This window comes from Biomphalaria glabrata, chromosome 17 (assembly GCF_947242115.1).
Source record: "Biomphalaria glabrata chromosome 17, xgBioGlab47.1, whole genome shotgun sequence".
Lineage (NCBI taxonomy): Eukaryota > Metazoa > Mollusca > Gastropoda > Planorbidae > Biomphalaria > Biomphalaria glabrata.
The window spans coordinates 22,902,692-22,929,236 of record NC_074727.1 but is presented as its reverse complement, the minus strand read 5'-3'; the positions used below and the strand labels follow the sequence as shown (position 1 = coordinate 22,929,236).

General features: G+C 34.6%; 2 protein-coding genes across 6 annotated transcripts in view; both read right to left on the bottom strand.

Moving 5' to 3' along the window:
- The window catches only part of LOC106056310 (uncharacterized), a 37,523-nt gene extending 28,232 nt beyond the window's left edge, over positions 1–9,291 (bottom strand). For 2 of the 3 annotated variants that reach the window (XM_056015734.1, XM_013212995.2), the window contains exon 1: positions 9,066–9,291. The gene's annotated coding sequence lies outside the window, so the exon portion shown is untranslated. Of the gene's footprint in view, positions 1–7,854; positions 9,038–9,065 lie in introns of those variants that run through there. The other variant, XM_013212997.2, reaches the window with a different exon arrangement.
- A 2,002-nt stretch (positions 9,292–11,293) lies between these two features.
- LOC106056309 (uncharacterized) overlaps positions 11,294–26,545 on the bottom strand; it is a 62,508-nt gene continuing 47,256 nt past the window's right edge. For all 3 annotated transcript variants that reach the window (XM_056015380.1, XM_056015382.1, XM_056015381.1), the window contains exons 23-29: positions 23,808–23,917; positions 23,086–23,238; positions 22,428–22,481; positions 21,237–21,393; positions 19,093–19,191; positions 18,054–18,130; positions 11,294–16,023 (exon numbers count right to left, since the gene is read on the bottom strand). In XM_056015380.1, the coding sequence (XP_055871355.1) occupies positions 15,755–16,023; positions 18,054–18,130; positions 19,093–19,191; positions 21,237–21,393; positions 22,428–22,481; positions 23,086–23,238; positions 23,808–23,917 (919 nt within the window). In that variant the 3' untranslated portion in view covers positions 11,294–15,754. The remainder of the gene's footprint in view (positions 16,024–18,053; positions 18,131–19,092; positions 19,192–21,236; positions 21,394–22,427; positions 22,482–23,085; positions 23,239–23,807; positions 23,918–26,545) is intronic.

Below are 26,545 nucleotides of genomic sequence, written 5' to 3'. Positions count from 1 at the left end.
TGTCATAATAACACAAGGCTCTCGTAGAGCGAGGCGAGGAAAAATCCCTACAACAAAGGATGTCTCCGTTTTTTTTACTAGCTTATATCAGCTAGTCTGCCTGTCCGTTTGTCTGTCTGTGTTGTCTGTCTGTGTGTCATTATTTGAGAATGTTTTATCTCCCCACACCCGAGTTGGAAAAAGTTGTTACTGGTTTTGATCTGTCCTTCTTATCGTCAAATTTACATCTCAAAAACTAAAAGGCAGTTTGTGTTAGACCACTCTGTTACATGGTTTGTTAAGGGGACATCATATTCTGCCGTTCTCCTGTCATCAGTTATTTGAGGCGTTGGGTCAATCAATGACTTATTTGAAGTTGAAAAGGCCCTAAGCTATTTAGGGGCTTTTATAAGTCAGTGGTAAATATTTCTTGGGGCCCTAAGCTATACCTTATGTTGCTTATTAGTAAATCCGGCCTTGGTTGCAATTTAAAAAAAAATAATTAAAAAAAAACTGTGTTAGAATGCTTCAGTATTCCAACTTAAATCATCAAGGATGGGTCATTTTAAAGACGTTAAGTTCATTTTACATAAATATATCTATGATTCTAATTTTAGTCATAAAGAGATATAAATAACACCAATTGTAGTCATAAAGAGATATAAATAACACCAATTTTAGTCATACAAGAAAAAAGGTAAAAACATTAACTCAATACCAATAGCCTACAGCTAATGTCATAACCTTGATTAGAAAGTAATAGCTTGGTATTAACTCGTTTACCCCAGGGCCTCTCATATGCTAAATCAGGCACTACTCTCAGCAGCTTATCATTATCACGCTATGGTAGTCCAAGCTGCACACAACGAACTGATAATCACAGGTAAGGACATCAATCAACAGGCCATTGGGATGCATTAGTTCTATAATTTATCAGAGGAAATTACACACAGATTCGCAATGTGGCCATCGGAGGTTTATAGCTTCCGGCTACACACGAAGTTTTCCCCCATAAGTCTAATCATCATAATTACATCTATACTGTACTCTAGGACTTACAAAGGTTGTGTTTTTCAGTAAACGTAAATGTTTTAAATGTTGATTACAAACTGCTGTAAATCTTATCCAATGCAATATAGACGTTACTTCAAAAAAGAAGATTACGTCCAACGCATGTTTCTATGTCCATCTAGTCACACTTATTAATTAACGACTTTAATTCTGCCAAGTCATTGGTTTTCATGGCTGACTCGGGCAACCCATTCCATGCTCTAATTGCGCTAGGAAAGACGGAGCATTTGTACAAATTAGTCCTAGAATATGGAATAATGAATGTGCCTTGGAAAGCTTTTCCATATGTGTTCAATACTAAACAAAATAAATGAGATCAACCTGAAAATGTAAAAGAGTGAAATATATTTAATAACAAAGTGAAATCGGAACTATCGTAGATATAAACTTAAATACTAAAATTGTCGGTGCTTAGATACAAAAATAAACAGTGTTGGACATTTGGTAAAACAAAGAAAATGGGCAACTAACTAGCGATAACAAAGAAGATTTCATACGAAGATCAACTGTCACGCATTGTTTCAGACCTTGCGATCTATGGGGCAGATGATGTAAAGGGCATCTGTTTCTGTGGCCCACGGTTAACGAGGGTTTCAAGTGGCCATCGCCTTTACTTTTCCCCAACTAATTTCAGGTACCCATTACAGCTGGGTGTACTTTGGGGTGCCGTAAAAATCCAGAAATTAAAAATCCCACTCTTCACCAGGATTTGAACCCAGGACCCCTTGGTTCGGAGGTAAAGCACTTTACCACTCAGCCAGCCTCCCTTCTGTTAACTTAGTAAACATATCTTATAGATAGACTATTGGGGGTGTACTAGCAGACAAGCCAACCCTGACACGGGCAATCTTTGTCTTGGAAATAAATTAAAAGCATAACCTGGCCTTTGTCTCCCTGTTTCTTTACGACCTCAGGTCAGAAAGACGATTTATTTTGACCCCATACCTTTTTTTTTCTTCACTGTCGTCTGCATGATGATACCTGCAGAAAGAAGTGCTGCAGCAACGCCGTGTCGTGACCTACAAGACAGAGTGTACACAGATGGAACGTCTTAACCGTTGACAAAAAAAAAAGGTTGACACATTTATCTGGTGACATGTGTTGTTTTTCTCAGACCTGTGACTGGCGGACTTAAATATGTTATTAGGTTGAGAGGTAGGGCTCGAGAAATTACAGCAGAAGTGATCATATCCAACATTTCAAATGAATACCGAATGCATCCTGGCAGTAAATAAATCGACTTCGATTTCCTTTATTTATTAATTATTTTTTTAGGCTTTCGTGATTGATAAGAATTGGCGAAAGCCTATTAAACTTCTCTTTTCTCTCTCTTTCTCCCACTCTTTCTCTTTTTCTCTTTCTCACTCTCTCTCTCTCTCTCTTTCTCTCTCTCCCTCTCTCTCTCTCTCTCTTTTATTTGTTGCATTTTTCTCTATTGTTTTTTTTTCTTAAAATATTACTTTGTCTCTTTTTCTCTTTTTTTTCCTATTTGTATTTTTTTCCTTTTCCGTGTTCTTATCTGTATTATCATACAAAATAATAATAAACTATAGAGTCTTTCAAAACTTTTTTCAAGATGCTTACAAAAAAAAAATAACTTCATTGTAATATCAAAAACAAAGACATGAAAAACTTCATACTGAAGCTTTAAAACTTCCCTAAACCTACAAGTATCGTCTGCTGATTGGAGAGACATCAATTACAAGGATAATTACGACATCTATTACGAAAATTTAATTAAAAAGTGCAGCATTCACGTGAATACCGAGACCCGACAACCTATGAAAATAATAATTAAAAAAAATATTTATTCGTAAAAAATAATCACATTGAAACAGGTGGTCAACAGCTTGAAAACGCGCTAGAGCGTACGATTACGACATTTCAACAAATGAAGATTGTTTTTAATTTGTTTCTAAATATGTCATGTCGTTATATTTTTTTTAAAGTAGACATGGTCATAACCATATATTTATATATATTACAACTAGACTAGACCTGGAGAGCTTTTAACACTACAAAAAAAAATAGAAAATTTTTTTAAAAGTCGACACAAGGCGTTGTTTTGTAAGGTAGTTATAAGAAGTAAAGTTTGTTTCTTTTTCAATCCTAACCTAAATAACATATAATTTAATGTTTAGATATAGAAACATTAAATTATATGTTACATAGGTTAGGGTTGAAAAAACAACTTTACTTCTTAGAACTACTTTACAAAACAACGCCTTGTTTCGACTTTTTCAAAAATTCGACAATGTCGACCCTGGGAAGCTACTGGGCTTTGTCCGGAAGGTTGTGTTATCTACGAAGGTTTGATTTGTGAAATTGTGAACATATAAAATTTACAACAGATTTTTATTAAATTAATAAATTTTTGCTATCTTAACTGTTAATAGACCTTGCTTTTAATGACCTAACTGTATAAAATTTAGCTCTTGTGGTATAAAGGGAGAGTAACCCCTGAAGGATTACGAGCAAGACATGGCTAAAATGTGCCAAAAACTCAAACTCAAATCTAGTATTTGAAAATCAAAAAAAAAAAAAAGTAATCTCGTCTCATAATTATTATTTTGCAATTTTTAGATACATAATCTAGTAAGATATAGGTAATCAATCTATTTAAATGTACATAAGATGATTAAAATCAACAGACATGAATTATTTCGATCTAGGATCTTTGAAACACTATCTCAATGGAAACTAACAGGAAATGGCTTTCTTTCATATATTTGCGTCAATATATTGTTCTGTGATTAATTGCACATTCTAAAGAAAATCCGCAAACTGGTATTGCATTATTTCTAAACTTTGAAAACTAAAGATCATTACTTTTCTAAGACAGAAAAGATTGATTGGGGCGACTTCCCTTACAGCTTGAAAAAGAGTTACGTACATAAAAATTCTAATATATATATAGGTCTCTGAATCGATCAATCGCGGATAAGAGTTTGTTTCCTATTTCCAGTCTAGATATCATATATATAAGTCTATGGGTATAACTCGGAACTCCAGAACCATCATGGAGACAGCCCCAAAACAACTAGGTTACTATACGGTCTGGCAATTAAAACTAAAATTCGTATTTCAAAGTTGTTGTTTTTTTTAATCTAACAAGAAACGATTTCATCTAAAGAATAAATTTTATTTAATAAATATGCAGTGACTAAAAACAGTGACTACACGCAATCTGAAAACTGTGAAGTCTTAAAATCAGTAAAAAAAAAAAATCAGTTTTGTTAGAATTGTGTAATTTAAACTCTTGCCCTAAGCTCCTGGTTTTTTTGTCGTCTGGAATTGAGACCAACTGGATGTCTTGTGGTTGTGGTGGTTGTTTTTAAATGCATTTTATATACATACTAGTCGACCGGCGGCGTAGCATACGCCGCTATTTTGCAGGGCCGGAGAAACCTATCTGACCGCAGTGGGCCCCACACTTTCATAGGACCCGCACGTATTAAATTAAACCATTTTATAACTTACAACAGATTTCTCGCGGCCGCCTGATTTACCAGGAGCTCCTGAAAATCTCCTGAAATTGCAAAATACATGAAAAAGTCCTGGAAATCTCCGGAAATTATTAAAAATCTTTTGAAACCTCATACAAATTTCATGAAATATATAGACAAAAATTGTCATTTTGGGGTGTCATTCAATATAGAAATCGCCAATCCTACGGGTGATAAATAAAAACGGCTTTATGCATTAGCCGTAATTGTGTAATCTGGTGAAAGAAGCCTCTCGCGCCTCAAACTTATGAAGAATTACTTTAGTTCAACAATTCTCGTAGATAGATTGAAACATTCATTAGTTGTTGCTATGGAGCGTTATCTATGTAGGAAATAAAAGTTTCCTAATACACTGTAAGACTTCGCTACACGCAAGGCTCGAAAAGTTCGTGGGATAACTCTATCCGCAAAAAATGAAAGAGTGATCTTTCCTTCACTTCTTCTTCTCGTCCAAACTCTTGAGCGAAGAAGAGAATTATATAGATTAATAGGACCCACACTTTTATAGGACCCGCTCTAATTCAAGGTGTATAAATTATTAAATTAAAACATTGTATAACTTAAAAGAGATTTCCCGCGCCCTCCTGTCGATTTACCAGGAGCTCCTGGAAATCTCCCAAAATCGCAAAATATACATAAAAGTCCTTAAAATATACGGAAATATAAAGCCAAAAATTGTCATTTTGGGGTGTCATTCAATATGGAAAACGCCAATCTTACGCGCGGCATTATGCATCAGCCGTAATTGTGTCACCTGGTGAAAGACGCTTCTCGCGCCTCAAACTAATGAAGAATTACTTGAGGTCAACAATTCTCAAAGATAGATTGAAATATTTGGTAATTCTTGCGTAATCTATGTAGGAAACAGAATTATTATGATATACTCTATGACTTTGCTACACGCAAGGTTCGTAAAGTAATTCTGTACGTAGTTAAGAATGGATAAAATGCATTGACGAATTTACTTTCTAATACAAACAATACAAATTTCACTTATTGTCCGCTTCCCTACCCAAACTTGGCCCCTCAAAATCCGTTTCGCATAGGACCCCACAATGGTTAAGTATATATATATTTACATATATATATACATAGTAGATTACTTAATCTCTTTCCATGACGTCTTGGTCACAATAGTTAAGTCCGGCGCTGCTGTATTGTGCAGCAAAATGTTTGTTTCTAAAATGTTTTACAATGTTTCGAATGTTCCGTCAGAGTTAAAGATAGTTTACTTTCTAGTCCAAACCTTCCGCAAGACAAAGGGGGATGGGAGAGGGCAGGGTTTGTTAAATTTTTAAACGACAGTCTAGCGCGCAGGCAGCCATCCGTAGTGTGAACACTACTCTTGTTTTTTCTCGTGGACTATCCGCAGAAATAAGAGAGTGATCTTTCCTTTACTTCTTGTTTAAACTCTTGAGGGAAGAAGAGAATTATATTTAGAGAAGATATAGATAGATAGATTTGTAATGTTATGCAACTAAAATAAAAGTAAGACATGAAATCAATTCATAATACAATTGTTGAGGCTTAGGAAGTCTTCAAAGGGTACGTAGATCTAAGGGATACATAAAAAGATCATACATTGGTCTCCGTTAGAAGAACATCAGCTTAAACCTAGTACGCAAGCAAATCTCTGACATCTTGACGTCAAGATGTCGAGGTACCGGTTGCAGCCTTCAATTGATTTATAATGTACACTCAACGAAAAAAAATTGCATCTATAATTTTCTAAAACTTAAAAAAAATTCTCTGTCATCCTGTGAGCGCAACTTCTTGAATAATTCACTCACCTATTCAATGAATTTAAACACGAATTGAACCTCTTTTTCAAAACGAGGCATGATTAAATTCAACAAGAAGACGCTGTTGGTTTGAGAGTACACACAGCGCCCTAAGCTCTTGTATCACTTGGAGGAATCAGATACATACTCTTGATCTTTTGTGCTGGCAATAAAAGACCTCTAGAGATCGTCGGTGATCAATTGTGCAGACTCCATCAATAACCTTTTGGCGTAAACACTTCTGCACCTCTGGCTAATGAACAGAGTGAAATGTGACAAGAGTGAGGGTCAACCTAATTACGTGAGGCGCCCCAAACATTTCTCCGCTATTTGTTACTTGTCAGGAAGTAGGTTGGACAAAAAAAATGACTATAGCTTTAATTGAATTTTGACTTCCTACAAAGCCGCAAATTGTTTATGTAGACAATGTAGACCAATTATAAACTTGGTGGCTAGGTATTACATTTCTAGTACTTCTTGGTTTTAGTTTAGTCGCATGGTGAAAACTTTAGAGTTGTTAGAGGGGTTCTGAAATTGATTCTTGGTGGCCATGCATGAGGGCAGGGCCGGACGTAGGCCACTGCAGACTATGCGGTCGCAGTGGGCCCCGCACTGTCATAGGTCCCGCACTAAACCTAGGTGTAAATTATTGAATTAAAACATTATAACTTATAAATAATAACAGGGTTTCCACGGCTTCCTGATTTTGCAGGGGCTCCTGGAAATCTCCTGTAATTGCAAAGTGTACGAAAAAATCCTGGAAATGTCCTGAAATTAAAAATCTCCTGGAAATAGACAAAATTGTCATTTTGGGGTGCCAGTCCTACTTGCGATTAAAAAAAAACGGCATTGTTAGCTTTCATTTAATAAAAATGTGTTGCAAAGACAAATGTATTTTCTAATACAAAATCTTAATTTTGAAGTTACGCTTATCCCTACCCAGACTAGGCCCGCGCAATTCGTTCCGCATAGGCGCCGCATTTGTTAGGGTCGGCCCTGCATGAAAGTAAAGGATAGGACTTAATTATCTTCATTCCTTCAAGCTTTTTATTCGTGCAACTCCAGGCTTTGTGTGTTGTATACACATTTTAAATGCGCATATCCTAAATCATAATAGTTTATATTTACAGTTTGTGTACGTTTTTGAAAACGTGTTTTATTTAGGAATGTTTTTTCTCTACGTTCGGTGGTAAATTAAGATGGATGTTTTTAAAGGAAAAAAAAAAGTGGCCAATCACAACTCTTTGAAGGCCGACATTCATTGACAAATAGACTCCAGTATTCATTGTAGACATACAAAAGAAAAGAGAAAAAAAAAGACCCAAATAGAATAATATGTGGCGTGTGTGTGGGGAGATGGGGTCGTATTAAAACACTGAGTATTAAAAATTACATCAATAGTGAAAGAATGGAAGTGGTTAGTTTCACAAAGGTAGGCGTGATTGAATGGAAATCTGTCAATCAAATCTGACACATACACGACTTGGAGCACACAATGACTGAAACACAGTACATACCAGTGAATGGTACACAGTAAATCCGTGGAAAGAGAACGAGCAGCTTATAGTGAGAGAATAATGAAGTACTGCATGAAATAATAACACACACAAAGATGTACTGGTTTGAATGTGGCCGTGACCTTTTTATCAATAGGACACGTTTACAGAGCGAAACCAAAAGAAAGAAAAAGAAACATCGTTAAGAATGTCAACAAAAGTTGGAGGTCTATTTATGGCAAAACTTAATCACAACTAGAAAGTGGACCTACACCTACATGTTTATAATCTCTGTCGGTCTATCTCTCGCTCTCTCTGTCTTTCTTTCTCTATCTCTTTCTCTCCTCTCTCTCTCTCTCTCTCTCTCTCTGTCAGTATGTGTGTGTACCTGTTCCCTTAAAAGATAGAGAAAGAGGAGAGAGAGAAAGTGAGGGTGATAAAGAGAAAGTATGTGTAAGAAAGTGAGATAAAAAGCGTGTGTGAGAAAAAGTTGTGTGAGAGAGAAAAAAAGAGAGAGAAAGTGAGAGAGAAAGCGTGTGTGAGAGAAAGTTTGTGTGAGAAATTGAGAGAGAGAGAGAGAGAGAGAAAGAGAGAGGAGGAAAAAGAAACGATGTCTTAAAGATAATAGAGTAAAAAAGTGTCAGAGAGACAGAGAGTGAGAAAGAGAGAGAGAGAGAGAGAGAGAGAGAGAGTGGGAGGAGGGGACAATGTGTGAGTGAGAGAGAGAAAGTTTGGCACACGATTGATCTCCTCCGCGACAGTTGTTCTGAATGTCGTCGACAATAACCCAATTATTATTTGTAGATATATTTTGAACTATGCTCCATCTCTAATTCAATCTCATGGTGCGCATCTAACTCATCTACACCACTTTCATTTATTTTTTTTTGGTGATTTTTTTTTTCAGTATGTCTTATCCATTATCTTAACATTTATCTTATCTTTTAGATTACAGACGTTACTTCAAAAGAGAAGATAATTACGTCCTACTCATTTTATATCTCAATCTAGTCATGCATGTCAATCAGTGACTTGCAAAAGTTTGTCCTAGCATATCGAATAAGAAATGTGCCCTTTTCTTCGTGTCTTTCTAAGCATTCTGACATATATAAGAAATATGATGTTCTTGTCGTAAACTTTTAACACAGACAGACAGACAGTCGTTAGACAGACAGATAGAGACAGATGGAATCCTATAGACTCTTATTTTAAATACACTCAATACAACGTACCGTATATCTAGATCAAGATTCTAGTTCCCAGTCCTGGGTATTTTACTCCAACAAGCGTCATTATATACATACATTCAGCAGTCCCTGGAAATGTGAAATATAAGTATTTGAAAACATTATTTGCACTGCCGTCTGCAGAGGGCAGATAGAGACGCATGCTGTTCGTGGTCCTTAAGTGTTTTGTGGGCATTGTGGGAAGGGAAAGAGAGGGGAGGATGAAGACCTTTCTAAAGAAGGTGAAACAACTAACCTGGCCTGGCTGTACGGAGTTGGCTGTAACGTTGAAAACATTGCCGGGGGGGGGGGGGGTACGGAGAGGTCGGGGGGAAACGAGAGAGAAAAAATGAAAGGGGGGTGGGAGGGACAATTTAGTTGAAACTGTCAGTGACAATGACAGCACAGTGTCAGAAAGAAGAAAATGAGGAGGGTTTTCGAAGCAAAGATGTAGATCTATTTTGCATGCATCTACACACAGCACACACAAACATACACATCATGCAATATATATATGTGTGTGTGTGTGTATGTGTATGTGTGTGTGTGTGTGTGAAATGGCAATGTCTTCGATTCGTATATAGGCATATATTATATATATCCCCTCCCCCGAAAAAAAATCCCCACTCCCGCAGGTGAGATTTTTATGGCTGCCTGGTCGTGCGGTTTGCGCGCTGGACTGTCGTTCGGATTTATCGATGGTCGAGGGTTCAAATCCTACCCGCTCCCATCCCCCGTCGTCCTGCGGGAGGTTTGGACTAGGAAGTAAACTATCTTCGACTCTGAAGGAACATCCGAAACATGTAAAACATTTTACAAACATTTTACAAACCATCACTTGCCCCAGCACAGCCAAGGGGGTTTTGAGTTTAAACCCCCTTACCAGGGGGTCTTAGTTTAAAACCCCTTACCAGGGGGTTTTGAGTTTAAATCCCTGAGTTTAAAACCCCTACCAGAATGTTTGATGCTAAAAATACCTCTTCAATATAAAAAAGGTAAATTACACACTAAAATTATTTGAGCGTAGCCAAGCCAATTGGGGGTTTTGAGTTTAAACCCCTCTCCTACAGATGGCTTTTTTTTTTAAGTTTAAAACCCCTCCAGATGGTTTTGAGTTTAAAATCCCCCTACAGAGCGTTTTGATGTGGAAAACCTCTATCTTCAATATTATTCTAAAGCAAACTACAGTCACTTAATTCCAAGAGCGTATTCAAGAGAGGTTACACATTTTTACCAGTGGCGGGGCTCCATTAATAAAGTGCAGTTAATAGTCATCAGCCGAAATTGAAAACACTAAATGTGGCTCAACAAAGATAGACAGATCTTAGGAGTCAGTTACAGAGATCGGGTCTAAATCAAGGAAATCCTATGCCGAACTGGGAGTCGACTCCTTAGTAAGATTGTGACAGAGCGTCGCATGAGGTTTGTGGGACATGTTCTCCGACAAAATTAATTACGCATAAGAAGAGTTGCGATGACATCCTAGTACAAGTTGGCGCCACACATTCATGGAGGTCCTCAGAGCAGGTGGGAAGAGGCTTCAGACATTACCAGATTTTTGTGGAAACAGCTTGACGCCAAATGCGATGAACGGCGCGGAAGGGTCTAAGTCAGTAAGAATAGCACTTTTAGGTTTTTGAAATAAAATTTTTTAATAGCAGAAAAATGCACTGTAGATACCTCAGAATATGCATTTTGTTGGCTTTCAATGCCCATGATATATATGCCTATATACGAAACGAAGACTATATAGTACACAATAAGATGCACTGGCCTTATTGATCCCTCATCATCTGTAAGTTGATTTCATTATCGATGTTTCCATTACGAGAAGGTGTGCTGCCAATGTAGGTAAGTGTCCACTGCAATTATTCCCTGTCCATTTATTTTGATGTTTGGATCCAAGCAGGCTCAATCTGGAGCTGGCAAATATAAGTTTCAGTGTGTGTGTGTGTGTGTTTATAGTAAGGCCGAAGTCAGAACATGGTCTTGAAACCTCAAAGAAAGAGCTACACAAAAGAAATGTCAGGTAGAGCTGGGCGGACTTCACTTCATCAAAATTCTGAAATAAAAATCTGAGTCTTCAAATGGATTCAAACTCAAGACTCCGTAGTGTGGAGGTCAAGCATTTTACTATTCTGTGACCTCATCTCAATGCGATATATCTGGATCAAATGCAGCTCATAGTGGGTAAAAGTTATTTATATATTTTTTAAAAAATTCAGAATCAATCATAATAGTAAATTCGTTTATTTTTCATAAATGTCATCCGAAATCAAATACATATCTGGGTTTGCTTAAATTTAGTTGTGGCACATCTAACATTGTTAATTTTTGTGAAGTAACTTAATCTTGAGTAATTTGTGTGCTCCCATAAATTCAACAAACATTGTAAAATAAAATAAAAACAACTGTTCAGTGCTAATACTTCACACAATCCTAAACCTTTCACATTGTATAACCTTTGTACCATGCTCCAGTATTATCAAACTGCTTTATAAAATGAAACAGTATTATCAAATTACTTTGTATCATGCACCAGTATTATCAAATTACAGTTTCATAAGATGTAAACAGCTTGCTTATAAAAAATAGCACAAAATATTTGCATCATCTTAGAGTCATGTCACCAAAAGAGAAATCCATTCCCACTTGGGAACTCACCCCCTTGGTGAAGTGGTGACTGAGATTCACAAGACACATCCTTATATGACTTAACATTTACCTAAGTCAGACTGAAAAAAGGAGATCGAAAACAAAGCCGTCCAGATTTAACATGGCCTAGCACATTTTTAGAAGACCTAAAACCAGGGGGTACCAGAGGGGAAGAGGCTAGGGAAGTCACCTATGGCAGATCTATGTGCTGAATGGTGCAGTAGGACCTAACTCTAAGTTATAATCAAGGAATGTGTTAAGATTTATTGTTTTATAAATAACTAAAAACAAAAACAATAAAGGAAAGAGAGTTTAATAATTACATTGACATTGAAGATTAACAATGTATAAGTCTAAAATTAGTCTGTGTGACTTGATGGACTTTAAAAAAATTATATTCATATACTTAGATAAACTCTTTTAGTTCAAAGTGGTGTAGAATGTCAAAGCTATGCTTCTGTCAACTACATGGCAATAAAAATGTTTAATTCTAATATACATTATATACAATAAAACTGATTTGTATATAAAGCTTACTGTAATAAAAGAAAGAAAAACAACCACATTTAAGTCTACAAACTAAAGAAAAACAAATCTAATTGAATATTTCAAAACAGTAAAAAGATAATTCTTTAACTGACTGACGAACAGCATGATATGAAAATATATAATCTTCTTAATAGCAGTCCTTTGAAACATTTATTATTTCTGATATGAATATATGTATTCATGGCAAGTTAATCAAAGATTAGCAGTCTACAAAATTCGATGGTTTTCCTTCACTTTAGAAAGATTCTAGTTTGAAAAACTTCTAATCTAAGAAATTACAGACAATCCTTCAAAAGAGAAGATAATTATGTCCTATGCATATTAGTTGGTAATATCGAATGGAATCACATTTTTATTTCATTATTATTTCCCCTTATCACGTTATGGTTACCGAGAATATGAACATTATCAGGGCCGGATTTTAAAATAGGCACTTTACATAATGTACAGAGGCACATCAAGAGCATGTACAAAATTTTTAATCAATATTACAAAATAGTCAACACAAAAAGGCTTTACAGAAATGCACATTTAATTGGTGCATTTAAATAAAATGATACATTATGATACAGTGTGATATGTATATTAAACATACAATAATTACATTTCAAGGTGCATAAGTTAAGATATAAAAATATATTTCAAATAAGAATGCACGAATTTGATGTAACACACAAAAGAAAAAACAAGCAATTGTTTGACAATTCAAATATAACATTTGTTCAAAATAGATTCATCTCGTATATTTAAAAAAAGATACAAACAATATGTTTTGAAAGATTTAATATATCTTTATGCATATTGATTCCACCAATCTTAACTTTATTATGAAAATCAAACAATCGAATCATTGCACTACCAGAACAATAGGCACATGAAATTCTTTAAAAACAAAATTATCAGATACTGAAAAAAAAGTTCTTACTCATTTAACCAATTGAAAAAATATATATAATTGCATTTGAAACATATATTTTCAATACCAAAGGATACAAACCAAGATGGCGGTGTGCAAGTGACCTAGCTTTAAACATGTTTGCCATTAAAATTGCATCTAGTCTGATGTCATTCTAACAATGCTAAGAAAGGAACAAAAAACTTCTTTTATAAATGACTAGTAAAAATGGAATTAGGCCAGAAATTTGTGACCTCACGGTGCACGCTGTGGAAATATTAGGAGACACAAGACAATGGAAAAACTATCAAAAGGTTTGTTCATTTCAGTGTTCATTCCATTATTGCTACTAGTTTTGTTTAAGAAATTTGTTTTGTGTCAATTCAATATTGTGATTAAAACATATTTATTCTGAGTCCACCCTACTCTAACTGGAACCTAACATTAGTTGGGAAAAGTAAAGGTGGTTAGATGTTGTGCTGGCCACATGACACCCCTCATTAACAGTCGGCCAGAAGAACTTGAAACAATAAAATGTACTCAATAGACCATCTGTGGTGTTACTCTGCTAAATCAAATGCTAAGATATGCTTGATCTCATACTCTTTAAAGATGAATGAAGGCTGTGAATTGTTCTTAAGTTTCACAGCATCGTCATTGATAAAAATCATCCTGCCCCCATTTTCCATACAACAAAAAATAAATTCCCTACATAACTGTAACTCAATGATTAAGTTAACAGTGTTCTAAATGACCTGAAAAAATATTCACTAAATTTTGCTGTTTACACCCTAAGTCTTCCACTATAAGGATTTACCAGCCTAGGAAGAATGAAGGCCGTGGACTGCAAAGCTTTAAAACAAACTTTGTAAGACACAAATTTTCAAAATAAGCTCAAACAGAAAGTTTTGTCACTACTTTACATTACCTAGTTATTAGGACAAAAAACTAACAAAGGCACATCCTGAAACTCTATGTTATTGACAGATGCCAAAAGTGCGGAAACGTCAGTGAGTCAATCAAACACATAATGGCAGAATATCCAGCTTTGTCAGAATCTGCCTTTCTAGATCACCATAATCAAGTTGCAAAACTAATACATCAGCACCTGGCCTTGACACATTATCTGATCTGATACGCCCTTGACTACAAATATTCACCACAGAAGGTTTTCAAGTCAACTAATTATTTACTATACTGGAATAGACTTACTTTAACTGACAAGAAGGTGGATTTTAATTGACCAGATTTACAAAGACAAATCTGCAATGGTCATTGTCATCGCTGAGCCACCATTCCACAATATAAGAAAAACAGAACATGTAAAAAAAAATAATTTATAAACCTAAGCTTCAGTTTTTAAGTTTTAAATTCCTAGGAGACTAAGCGGCTATGGAAGTTGCCTAAAATAACAAAATCCTTTTGTCATATCAAACAAGGGGGATAGTGACAACTGACCTTACAAACACATTCTAGGCCCTAGGTAAAGTAACAAAAGGCCCTAAACATCCCTATAAGGATTTTTGTTACATGTCAGAGGGCAGTATTGCCTTAGACCTGCCACATCACCAGAAAATCTCTCAGTTGACACTATTAAAGGGACTACAATAAATTTTGTTTCTCTTTAACAAAGCTCTACCCTGGCAGTGCCAGAGAGTGAAATATAATTAGTTCATTTCTAAAAAAAGACTACATGATGTAGACTCAAGGTATTATGATACCAAGGTACAATGAGTATTTCAATCATTTGATTCTAGCAAAAAGATTCTCAAGGTGGATATAGATATAGAACTATAGAAGGTAATTGAGAGTGATTACAATAACCCAAGAATATTACGGCTATGAGGTAAGGCAAAAATAAAATCAGTATACAACTCCACAGTCTTGGATAATTCACTTGATTTGATGTCACATTTAGATCTGCTTGTGACTGATAAAAACTTAACATAGTATCAAAATAAAAAAATAAGTTATTGCCACTTTTTTTTGTACTTTTTTTTTAAATAATGTTTTTTTTAAAAGATCTGATGACAGCCTGATGGATGATTGATGATATATTTTGTTTTCTATATAAAACATTAAAACAGGTAAAAATAAATTTAAAATTATATAAAAATATTATAAATTAAATCAAATATTATGAAATGTTACATTTGGTTTAGTTTTGGCAAAGTTTGTTACAAAAAAATCAAACAAAAGTAAAATGTACCAGCTAATGGTTCTTAATTTCATACCTGTATACCGGATATTTCTTTCTATAATGCAACATATGAAAATAAAAACATCAAATAAAACTATAAAAAAATAATTAAAAAAAAAAAAACATCATTCCTTTTACTTATTATTTTGATTAGGACAAATAATGAATTGTACAATATTTCACTGCATTTCATCATGCTTTATAATTTCCTTTATCTTAGATTACACAATTTAAAAAAAATTGATATGGAAAAATAATCATATTGAAAAAGAATGGAATTAATTTATTGCATAGTTTTGAGAAAACAACCTCACAACCCAACAATTATGATCAGCAAAGACAACAAAAAGATAAACAAAGGATTCTGACATTAAAAATGAAATTATACCACAATTGTTACAACTCTCCAAGAGAGTTATTCCCCCTGACATGAGCTCTCTGGTGCCTGGAAACATTCCCTGAGCGGGCAGCATTCAACTGGGCATTAGCTGTCCTAGACTGGCTAGGAGGAGTATAGGCTGGTGGAGCAGTTGCTATTCTGTTCTCTTCTGGAGTGTAAGCCGGTGGATGAACCTCAGCATTAGATGCCATGTTGGAGTCAGGTGTGTCAATGTCATCATACACAGATGCAACAGGATTCAAATAGCCCCCAGAGTCTTGTGCAACTAGGTATAGAACACAGCAAAATTATTTAATTACTCACATGATGCTATAAAGCAACATTTTAATATTGATAAAAGAAATCTGAGTGTCAAAAAAAAGGGCCATTGTGCTGATGAGTATATTAATTGCAAATCTGTGTGATATTTTTTCATATGATCAGAAACAAAGAGAATAAACATTTAAAAATTGTGATATTTTTTTACATTCCCAACTACACAATATATATATATATATATATATATATATATATATATATATATATATAAAATATATATATATATATATATACTAGACACATATTACCCGCGGCCCACATTTTTTTTGTTTGCATATATCTGCCGATGAACGAATTTATGTAAAAAATGCTTATGAAACACAAATTTGAAGGTTAATTTTATTAAATAATGAAATCAATGGACTATATTTTGTATTTTCATGTGTCAAAGTAAAAAACTATCTACGCAAAGTGTAGTTCTTAAAATTAGATCTAGATCTAGATCCTTTCGAATTTTTCTCATGTAAACATGGCCTAAATTGATGAAGTTATAGAGTAGAGTCACTATTGCGGAACAGTTTGCAGCTACTTTTAGTTTTCAATTTTTTGCTCCGTAATGGTTAGACCTATGGAAGAGACATTGCCCATCCATTTTCCGATAAAAATAGTTGCATTGTTTAGTTTTGCAACACATATTTAAATTTTACATTCAAATGGACTGAGATATGGTCAGTCACAATTACGGAACAGGATTTTTTAAGAAGTCACATTGCGGAACACAGTAAAAATATCGGAACAAAGCCTATATAAAGCACATATTTTATTAGTCTTGAATTTGAACTCCTTATCCTATACATTAATTATTTTTATTAAAGCTAAAGACACACATTGTCACTATTACATTCTTTACCTCTTCTTTAATTGTAATTGACGTCACACTACCCTGATTTTTCTTACAAGGTTTAATTTTCCACTATTCTTTAATTCTTTTTTTTGTTATATCAATATTATATAGGCCTATAGATCTTTATGATATTTGATATTATGATTTGTCCTCTTTTTGCTGGACGTCTGGTAATCATAAATTGTATATTATATGTAATATTATTCTCTAAATATTTTTAAATTTATGTATACTAATACAAATTCCGATAATCTAAATCAATATGTAAATATTAAGCTAAATGCGCATGTCAAATACATAACATCTATAGTCTTCCACAATTGTGACTATCTTTAAAAAGGTAAAAACTGGGTAAACACCTCCCAATTTTTTAAAAATTAAATTCCTTGTAGATGGCTATGAAATGACGTTTTTTCACATTCATTTATAAACCGAAAACTGGGTGTATCATACGGGAGATGGGTCATTATCATTTTTAAAAAGCCTTAAGCCCTGACCTATGCCTTCTCCTGGTACGTGAAAAATAATGGACGATTCCACACCTATCAACTTTAACCTGGAGTCAAAATTAATTTTCTGCTGTGAAAGGAAAACCCATATATTGGAAATGTAGAGAAATGGAACTTGCGCAGTAGTTTAGCAGAACATTTCAAAATAAAGTAGATTTTAACTTATTTTGACGAGCTGTTCCGCAAACATGCCTGTTCCACAATAGTGACTCTACTATAATGCTATTGTTTTTTTAGAGGGTCTTAAGTTTGTTTAAGGGCTACAGTACATACACTACGGTCTAAGTTGGTACCCAAGGAACATTTCTGCCAAGTTTTATCAAAGATCGGTCAAACAGTTTTGATTTCTATATGGGGACATACATACATACGCTTTACTTTCTACTTTATATATAAGATATATGATAGCATACTCCTATATATATATATATATGTGTATATATATATGTCTGCCTGCCTGCCTGCCTACCTCCCCCTCCCTCCCTCTTTAGTTCAGTGTCAATAATTTCTGTTGTGAACTGTCTAATATTAAATTTGTAATTATGAAGTAGAGTTAGTTAATCAAGTTTTCTGAAGTTGGTGAGCACCTTTGGAATTTGACACTTCACATTAAAACTGTCTTACCAGGCGTATTAGTATTGGGTCCTCGGGCTACCCTAGTATATGGCGGTGGAAGTTCAAGTTCAGTCCCTTCATCAACACTGAAGGAAAAACAAATCAAAAGTCATTAGAACCTAACAGTCAACAACATGGGTGAAGAAGAGTAACTTATTTTTGTGGTTAACAAAAGCATTGTATGACCAGCACAATGGAGCACCACCTTCACTTTCCTCAGCTACTCTGTCTATTGTGAGGACAGAGGAATATCTTAAACGTCTGAATACAGGCCTCAAGCCAGATTTGAACTTGAAACTCTCAGTCAAGAATTTTACTCCTCTGCAGTCAAGGCCTATATAAAATTCGCAACATAACCACAGTAATTCTTGGTTCATATATAACGTACAATTTTGCACCCATATTAAAATCTCTTTTTGATTAGTTTGTAATTGATGTTCTCTGGCTAACAAGGACTTAAGTTGTAGAACGTTACTAAAATCCCTTTTTAATACACTTGCTTTAAACGTTTTTAATCAAATATTTCTTCTAGTCTCGTTGCAAGCATGATTACAAATCATTGTGGAGATTTTATTTTAAGTAAAATCGGGAAGATTTTTTATCGCGTAAATAATTTTTCAAAAGAACAGACCCATAGCACCAGTGTATAAGCCACCACCTAAGAAGATAAGTATTTTTAAAAACTTTTTTTATATTCTAAAGGTATTAAATGTTTTGTTTTTTTTTAAACTAGACATATTGATCTATTTTTTTAAGTTGCTTGTTTATTGATTAGCATAAGATCTTAAATTTTATTACTTTTAAAATTCAGAGTTACCCCTCTTTGCTTAGGGTGTAGAAATGGATTTTCCTAATCGGAAATAGGAGCTATTGGGTCAAACATGGAAGTTTCACTTAACCTCTATATGCTCAACTGCTTGACCAACATATCACTACTGACCTATAAACCTTAAAGCTTGCAAGATTTTTAAATAATTAAATAAAAAGTTGTTTTTGTTTTGATATTAGGTAAATTTCTATTTAAACATTAAATTTCATTTTTTTTTACCTGGCCACTTCTGAATAGATGTTGCTAAGTCCTGGGTAAGGTGGTGGTGGTGCATTGTTTATAATCACTGGATTGAAAATAAATATCGCTGAGGTCCGCCTGGTTCAATAAAAAAAAAATGAATCAAACTTAAGTTGTTATGAGCTGAATGCCTAGTGTATTCTTAAATACTTACTAAGTTCCTATTTACAGACAATTAAGATATTGGTTAGGTATAATTTAGAAGTGACAATCATTGATAACTCAAACATTTATTACAACAGGTAGTATAGTCCAGTGGATGCAACAATTTTAATTCTGAAGCATGGTGTTCATTTAGCCATTAAATATATTAAATATAAAGATCTACAAAGTGTAAGTATAGGGCTAATCAATAGAAAGTTCTCACTTCATAGTCCTGTACTAAGCTACCTTGCAAGAGTTTCAACAAGAAATGACTCAACAAAATGGTTTGCAAGACTGACCAGGTAACATTCATAGATTTAATCAAAAACATTGTGTTAGTGACCTTAAGAACATAAAAGTGAAATTTTGAATAGCTAGCCATTTTCAGTTGGCTGATTTTCATCCTATCCCTTTTTTTTTTGATAGGGATAGCTAGGAGGAGGTCGTAGAAATCTTCACTCTTCTAACCAAATCATATATCATAGAAAGATTGGTAGAAAGAGAAAAGTTGACTCTTGAAAAGGATGGCTGCCTGGTCATGCAGTTTGCTCACTGGAATGTCATTCAGATTTATGCCAGCTCCCATCCCCCGTCGTCCTGTGGACTAAGAAGTAAATTATCTTCATTTCTGAAGATATTCACAAAAATAAGTAAAGTTCCCCTTTCAGACCTTGCGATCTTTAGAGCAGATGATGTAAAGGTGTGGTCAATGGTTGGCAAGGATGTCATGTGGCCAGCATAGTGACCAAACGCCCCCAACTAACTTAGTACCCATTACAGTTGGGTAGACTCGGAGGTGCCCTAAATCCTGAAATTAATAATCCCAGTCTTCACCAGGATTTGAACCCAGAACACCATGGTTCAGAAGCCAAGCATTTTACCATTCAGCCACAGAATTTCCATATAAGAAATGAGCAGACAAAAATGATAATTTCTTTTGAGAGGGAGAGGGTAGCCATTGAAATGGGATCTTGAGAAATGAGACTTATACATACTATAAAGAAAAATAGACCTAGCAAAAGAAATAAAGAGTTATGGATACTGATACAAGCAAGCCAGCATTTGTGTCTTAGCATTTACATTACAGATAATTATTAGATTCTCATGTTTTGTATAATGGCTTTAACAAAAAAAAAACGACATTTGTGTGAGATTAAAGATGAATATCAGCTAAGCATTTCATCCCATCATATGTGTCCTATATAAGCTGTTGTCTAATGGTATCATATCAACAGCTGATCTTAAAATAACTTATTTGCTGAGAGGGAACACAATTGTTTTCATACACTGGATTTGTTAATGCAGTGGCCTTCATTATTCCTTACTACTGAGTAGAGACTATATTTACAAAGAGGACTTGTTTACTTAATAATTGTCAGGTGCCTCCATGCGCAGACAAGTCTAAATGGAGGTAACACTCAAAAAACCAATCCATTAACATGGACGAAAGGCCAACAATGCAGAAAATAATAGACGCTGATAAACGATGTCGAACAAGAAGTTTAAAACATAATGAATGTTGCTAAGTTACATATCTACTCCAGAAACTAAAGCCGACCTTTCTGTCAAGCTGCCAAGAGTATTATGTGGTTACATTTGTTACACTTGAAAACCTAGTCTTGCTTTTAGTATCACGTCATCATTTTGATGAAACAAATAACTTTTCATGCCAAATTCCTAATCTTGTCACAACATAATATAGAGTAATTAGATGTTATGATATTAAACAAAAAAAAAGTCATTAACAAAGGAAATTTGATGCCTGGTCGTTTGGTATGCACGTTAGACCGTCGTTGGGATTTCTCGATGGTCCTGAGTTCATAACATAATGCTGCCATCCCACGTTGACTTGCCGGAGGTTTGGACTAGGAAGTAAATTATCTTCAACTCTGAAGGAACATTCAAAACATGTAAAACAAAAACAATCTGTTTAAGCTTCCATATCAACATGTTGCTGACAGTTATTCTAGGACTACAACCTGTTGAAATTCACTGAGCTCTCCCTCTCATGACGAGCACGCTCAAGCTTCTTCTTTCTGTAACAGTAAATGATGCCAGCAATCAACAGTGCAGCTATGATGACACATGCAACAAATGTCCCAACAAAAATAGGAAGCTGTGAGTCTGAAGTTTGATCTGTAGAAGGAACAAATACAATTATCAGAATAGAGTTTGAAATGTCTCAAGCTATACATTTTTAAAAAGTTTTAATATAAGATTACAACATAATGAATGTCATAACTTGATTTGAGATAAAACCCAGAAATGACTTAAGCTATATTTTGCTTTGAAACAAGTTTATAAGAAACTCAGAATTTAATTAGCTTTACTTTGTCTAAAACAAACTTCAATGTTACATATGCCTTGTTGAAGTTCAAATAGAAGTATTCAAGAATTAAACTTAATTTGTAATTAAAAGAGGCTATGCTAAAATGTTACATCAAATCATTTGCAATGGTGGTTTCCTATTGTTTGAAACAGAAATAAGAAAATGTGAATCTGTAATCTATGGTTTGTTTAAATGTTAAAGTTAATAAACAAAAACAAAACAAGGGACACATCCAGTACAGGAGTCATGTTTTTTTTTCACAAAATGATTGGTTATCTCTAGCATGTTTTGTTGAAAACAACAAAACTAGTACAATTAATCAAGGCATAAGTAAAGTCAAATTTATTAATCCTGTTTTCACAATGGCTCCTACAGTGGGGAATCTAGCTCTGGTCTCCTGCATGACAGACAGAGACACTTACGGATGGTCCACCCATGACCCTTTCTCTAAGACCCAGGAATCCTCCCGGAGAGCCCCCCTTTTCAAGATGAAACCAAACCCAGTGACTCATCTGGGCACATCCATTGTCTTCCAGACAGAAGGAGCCATATATATATGTACCCCACTGGCTAATTTAACGCACAACGTCCTGTATCTCTAAGGTTTCTTTATTGCCCCTCATAAAAAAAGTAAAATACCTTTTCAAACTGGATGGTTTCCTGGACTTCCTATAAATCCTAAAATTCTAATGTCATTGTTCTATTGGATTCAAACTCAGAACATCTGGTCAGGTAGCCAGATACTTTACCTCTTTTCTTATTAACATGTATACAATAAAATGATAATTTTTTTCCTAATAATTTTTCACGGTTATAAATGTCTAAATACTGTCTCACTTACCAGAGGTCAAAGGTGAGGAGGTAGTAGATAAAATCTCATCTGGATTAAAGAGACCTGAAAAACACAAAAGTTGAATATTCTATTATATAATATGTTTGATGCTGCACAGAGATTGAATAACCAATTTACAAACTCTTCTTTGAATTGCAGCATCACAAAGATAAATAAAGTTTTATTGTTTTCTGCTAGAGTAACCAAATCATTTTTGGCAAGATTTGTTAAGTCAGTGTTTCTCAAACTTATACTACTGAGACCCCCACTTGTCTTTAAGCTTCATAAATTCAGTCTCCTAGTGTCTACAAAGCAAAATTATAAACAGTTTTAAAAAGCTACATTAAGATTGCATGGGATGGGTGAATACTAAAGATACATTTTAGGCAGTAAAACGTTTTAAATCATCAACAGATCATCTTCCTGTGAAAGACATTTGTAGCAGGCCTGTGCTGCTTAGAGATGGTCCTACCAGATATGGGCTGCTTAGCGCTGGTCCTACAAGAATTTTTTTTTTTAATAAAGCGTATACCTTTGTATGATTTTTTACACAAAAGATTGAGAACTGTTAAAGAAAACACAATGTTTAACATCAAACTACAATTATGACCTACTGAGACCCACTTAGTTTTTTAAGTTTCAAAGCATAGCAATGACAATGACTTACTAAAGTTCATATAGGCATACATCTGAAAAGGTTTATACAGATAATCCCAAGACACTACAATCTGCAAGAGCTTTCTCTGGAATCTGTACTTCTCTTTTAAGATGGAGTTGCTATCCAGCTGCAAGAGTTTTGTCCAGGTATCCTCTTCTTCATCTGAGATGGAAATGGTATATTTTGAAGTCTTTAACTAGCATGAATGTGTCCAAGAAAAACAAAATTAACATCACACTTTCTGAAGTTACTTCTTCTAGGGTCTCAACATTCAGCATGAAAGAAATTTAGCTCCAATCTATTTAAATTTAAACACCAAATATTAATACTGTATCAGCTGGTGTCTGTTTCTTCAGACCAATTAGATGCAATGTTCTAACCATAGATGATGCCCCTATAATCTCATCTTTCAAGATGAGCCATAGACATTTTTTCAACTGAAGGCGTTCTGAGATGCTAAAATTACAAGAGCAGGCATTGAAGTGGAGCCCACCAAACAAGAGAAATGAGTGCCTGCTGCATCTAACTGTAATTCCATTGCCCCTGTCAATAATTCATACTAAATGAAATTTCCTTGTAACATATATTATATCCAATTTATTACTGAAAACATAATATCAAATTATTATAACAAATATTATAATAATTAAGCCTCTGTAGGTAGGGATAAAAAAAGTTAATTAGCTTGACACTAGCTAAACTGAATATCACTTACTGGTCTTTTGACTCACCTTTTCCAAAAATCGCTACTGTGTTGATGGAGTATAAGCGTTCGTTCAACACAAGTGTGATCACAGAAAAGCTGGACTGGCTAGCTAACACAAAGATGCAGTCCCGAACACTGGTGAACACAAATATGATAAGAAATGAAACTACTAACAGAAATTTTAGTTCGAATAACATGAGGATAACGATTCCATTTTGAAATTCATTTCGTTGCTAAAAAAAGCTCTACTAGTCGTGCCATACTGTTCTATAACTTAGCATTGAAACTTTTCATACATCTCCTGGGCTATATCTGTTGATATTTTGACAATAAACTTAGCAAGACAACATATGGACACTAAGTTTATACTATATAGACACTAAGTGTATTTTATACCAATACATAGCTTGGACTCGATAGTGAATACCCAAACTACAGCCTTAGTTATAGCATTTGATATCTAACATATGATTCTATTGCAAGCCATAACAACTCACATAGAAGATTTAATACCTCACACAAGCTCAAGCACTAACTATAAGTAGGAATATTAAGTAGGATATTGTTCTTAATAGCCATAGCTTTGGCATTAACTTTAGTCAAACCAATACCTTAGCTCCGATATTTGCAGTGATGGGAACAGACTTTGAAAAATTTTTAGGAAATTTTGTACACCCTGTTTTTTAACTAGCCTGTAGAATCATTTTATTAAATATTTTCTTTAAATAATGTTGTATTACATAATAATAACACTGCATATGCTTTACTGGACACATGCACACAAAATGCATGCAAGGCATTATTGTTTGTACATATAGATGAGAGTGGAAAGCTTTATGGAAATGCTTTATATCTAGGTCCAGGTAGTCTGAGCATTCTATAATAGATAACTTGCTTTACTTGTATTGTAAGAACTTCTCTGTTAAACAACTATAAAGAATTAATGTGTTTGAAAATCAAAACATGCTTGAGTTTTGGAAATACTTCAAAAGTATGAGCAACATTTTTTTCACTGATTATTAAATTTTGTACACAAGAAACTGTTTACTAAACTTTGTACATGAAGTCTACCAAAAAATGCTTTGAAAAGCAATTGAGAGAAAGCTGCTGAATCTCTGCTGAGTTCTTAAGCAAGACAAGCAAGAACAACCAGATGATGAGCAATGCTTAGAGGAAGAGAATATTTAGAAATAAAACTGCATAGTGCATATTAAGGCTTTCTTATGTGACTCTTTTTCTTGGTGATACAAGATGTTTACAAGAAGTTGATCTCTACCACACTAGTCTTTTAAAGCATTAGTAATGAATTAGTGTTAGATCTAGAAAAAACTTAAATATTTCTCACTTGCTATATAGATCTAGATCCAGGGCCGGCCCTAGCAATTGTGGGGCCCTAGCAATTGTGGGGCCCTATGCGAAACAGATTGCACGGGGCCTAGTCTGGGTAGGGATAAGAATAATGTCAAAGTTATGATTTTTTATTAGAAAATACTTTCGTCTTTGCAATAAATTTTTATTAAATGAAAGCTCGCAATGCAATTTTTATTTACTGGCACCCCAAAATGAGTCTATTTTTCAGGAGATTTTAATAATTTAAGAATATTTTAAAGACTTTTTCATATATTTTGCCTTTTCAGATTTCCTGGAGGCCTTGGAAAATCAGGAGGTCAGGAAACCCTATTATATAAAAAGTTACAAAACAATTTAATTGAATAATTTACACTTAGGATTAGCGTGGGGCCCACTGCGACAGCATAGGTTGCAGTGGCCTAAGGCCGGCCCAGTCTAGATCTATCTATAATCTACATCTACTTAAATCTAATAACTTGGATCTAGATCTCTAGTGTATAACCCATGCCTCCTAGATATAGACTAGAATCTAGTAGTACTTCAAACTAGTAGGCCTACATCTATATATAATATATAGATGGCCAGCACGCCTAGTATATCTAGATCTTATAATAGATGTAGATGTTTAAATCTAATCCCATTTGAACTTATGGGTTCAAATTAGAAAAATCTAGGGACCATCGTAACAACAGAGTAAAAATTCTAAGCGCATACGCCATACCATAGCCATAGCAGCCGGGCATAACTTATACTCAACTCTGATACTTTTCAAAAGCTGGAAAGCAGCCATTGCTCTAGATTTAGAAAAACTGGTTAAAATGTTTCTTCTGAATGATCTTTGTAGTAAGTTGGACCCTTTACAATTTGCTTACCAAAAGGGTAAAGGTGTAGACGATGCCATCCTAAATATTTTAAATTGTGTCTTCAAACATCTGAACTTATCTAACACTTATGTCAGATTGTTCTTTAATGATTTCTCATCAGCTTTTAATACCATACAACTTCATTTACTTATTGAAAAAATAAAAGTGTTGAAGATCAACCCCTTTACTTTCCAAGATTAATGTAAGGTACCCATCAGAGTTGGGGGGACATCCTAAAAACCCCAAAGCTCAAAATCCTAGTCTTTACTGAGATTCAAACCATGGACCCCTGAATATATACATATTGTAATAAACCTGCTAGTGACACATGTGGGGGTAGTGGTATGTGTGTAGTCAGCCGATGCAAATTGCCCCAGGCCAGCGCTAAACGAGCGGTCAACCATGATGAGTCTGGATCTAGAAGGGCATTAGGGACTTTATATAAAGAGTGGAGGTGTCACAGTCAAGACAGTTCACAACAGCCCTGTTCAATACAGTGCGGCCAACTACAGAACTCTTCAGTGTGGTTCAGTGGTGTGGTTCTGTACGG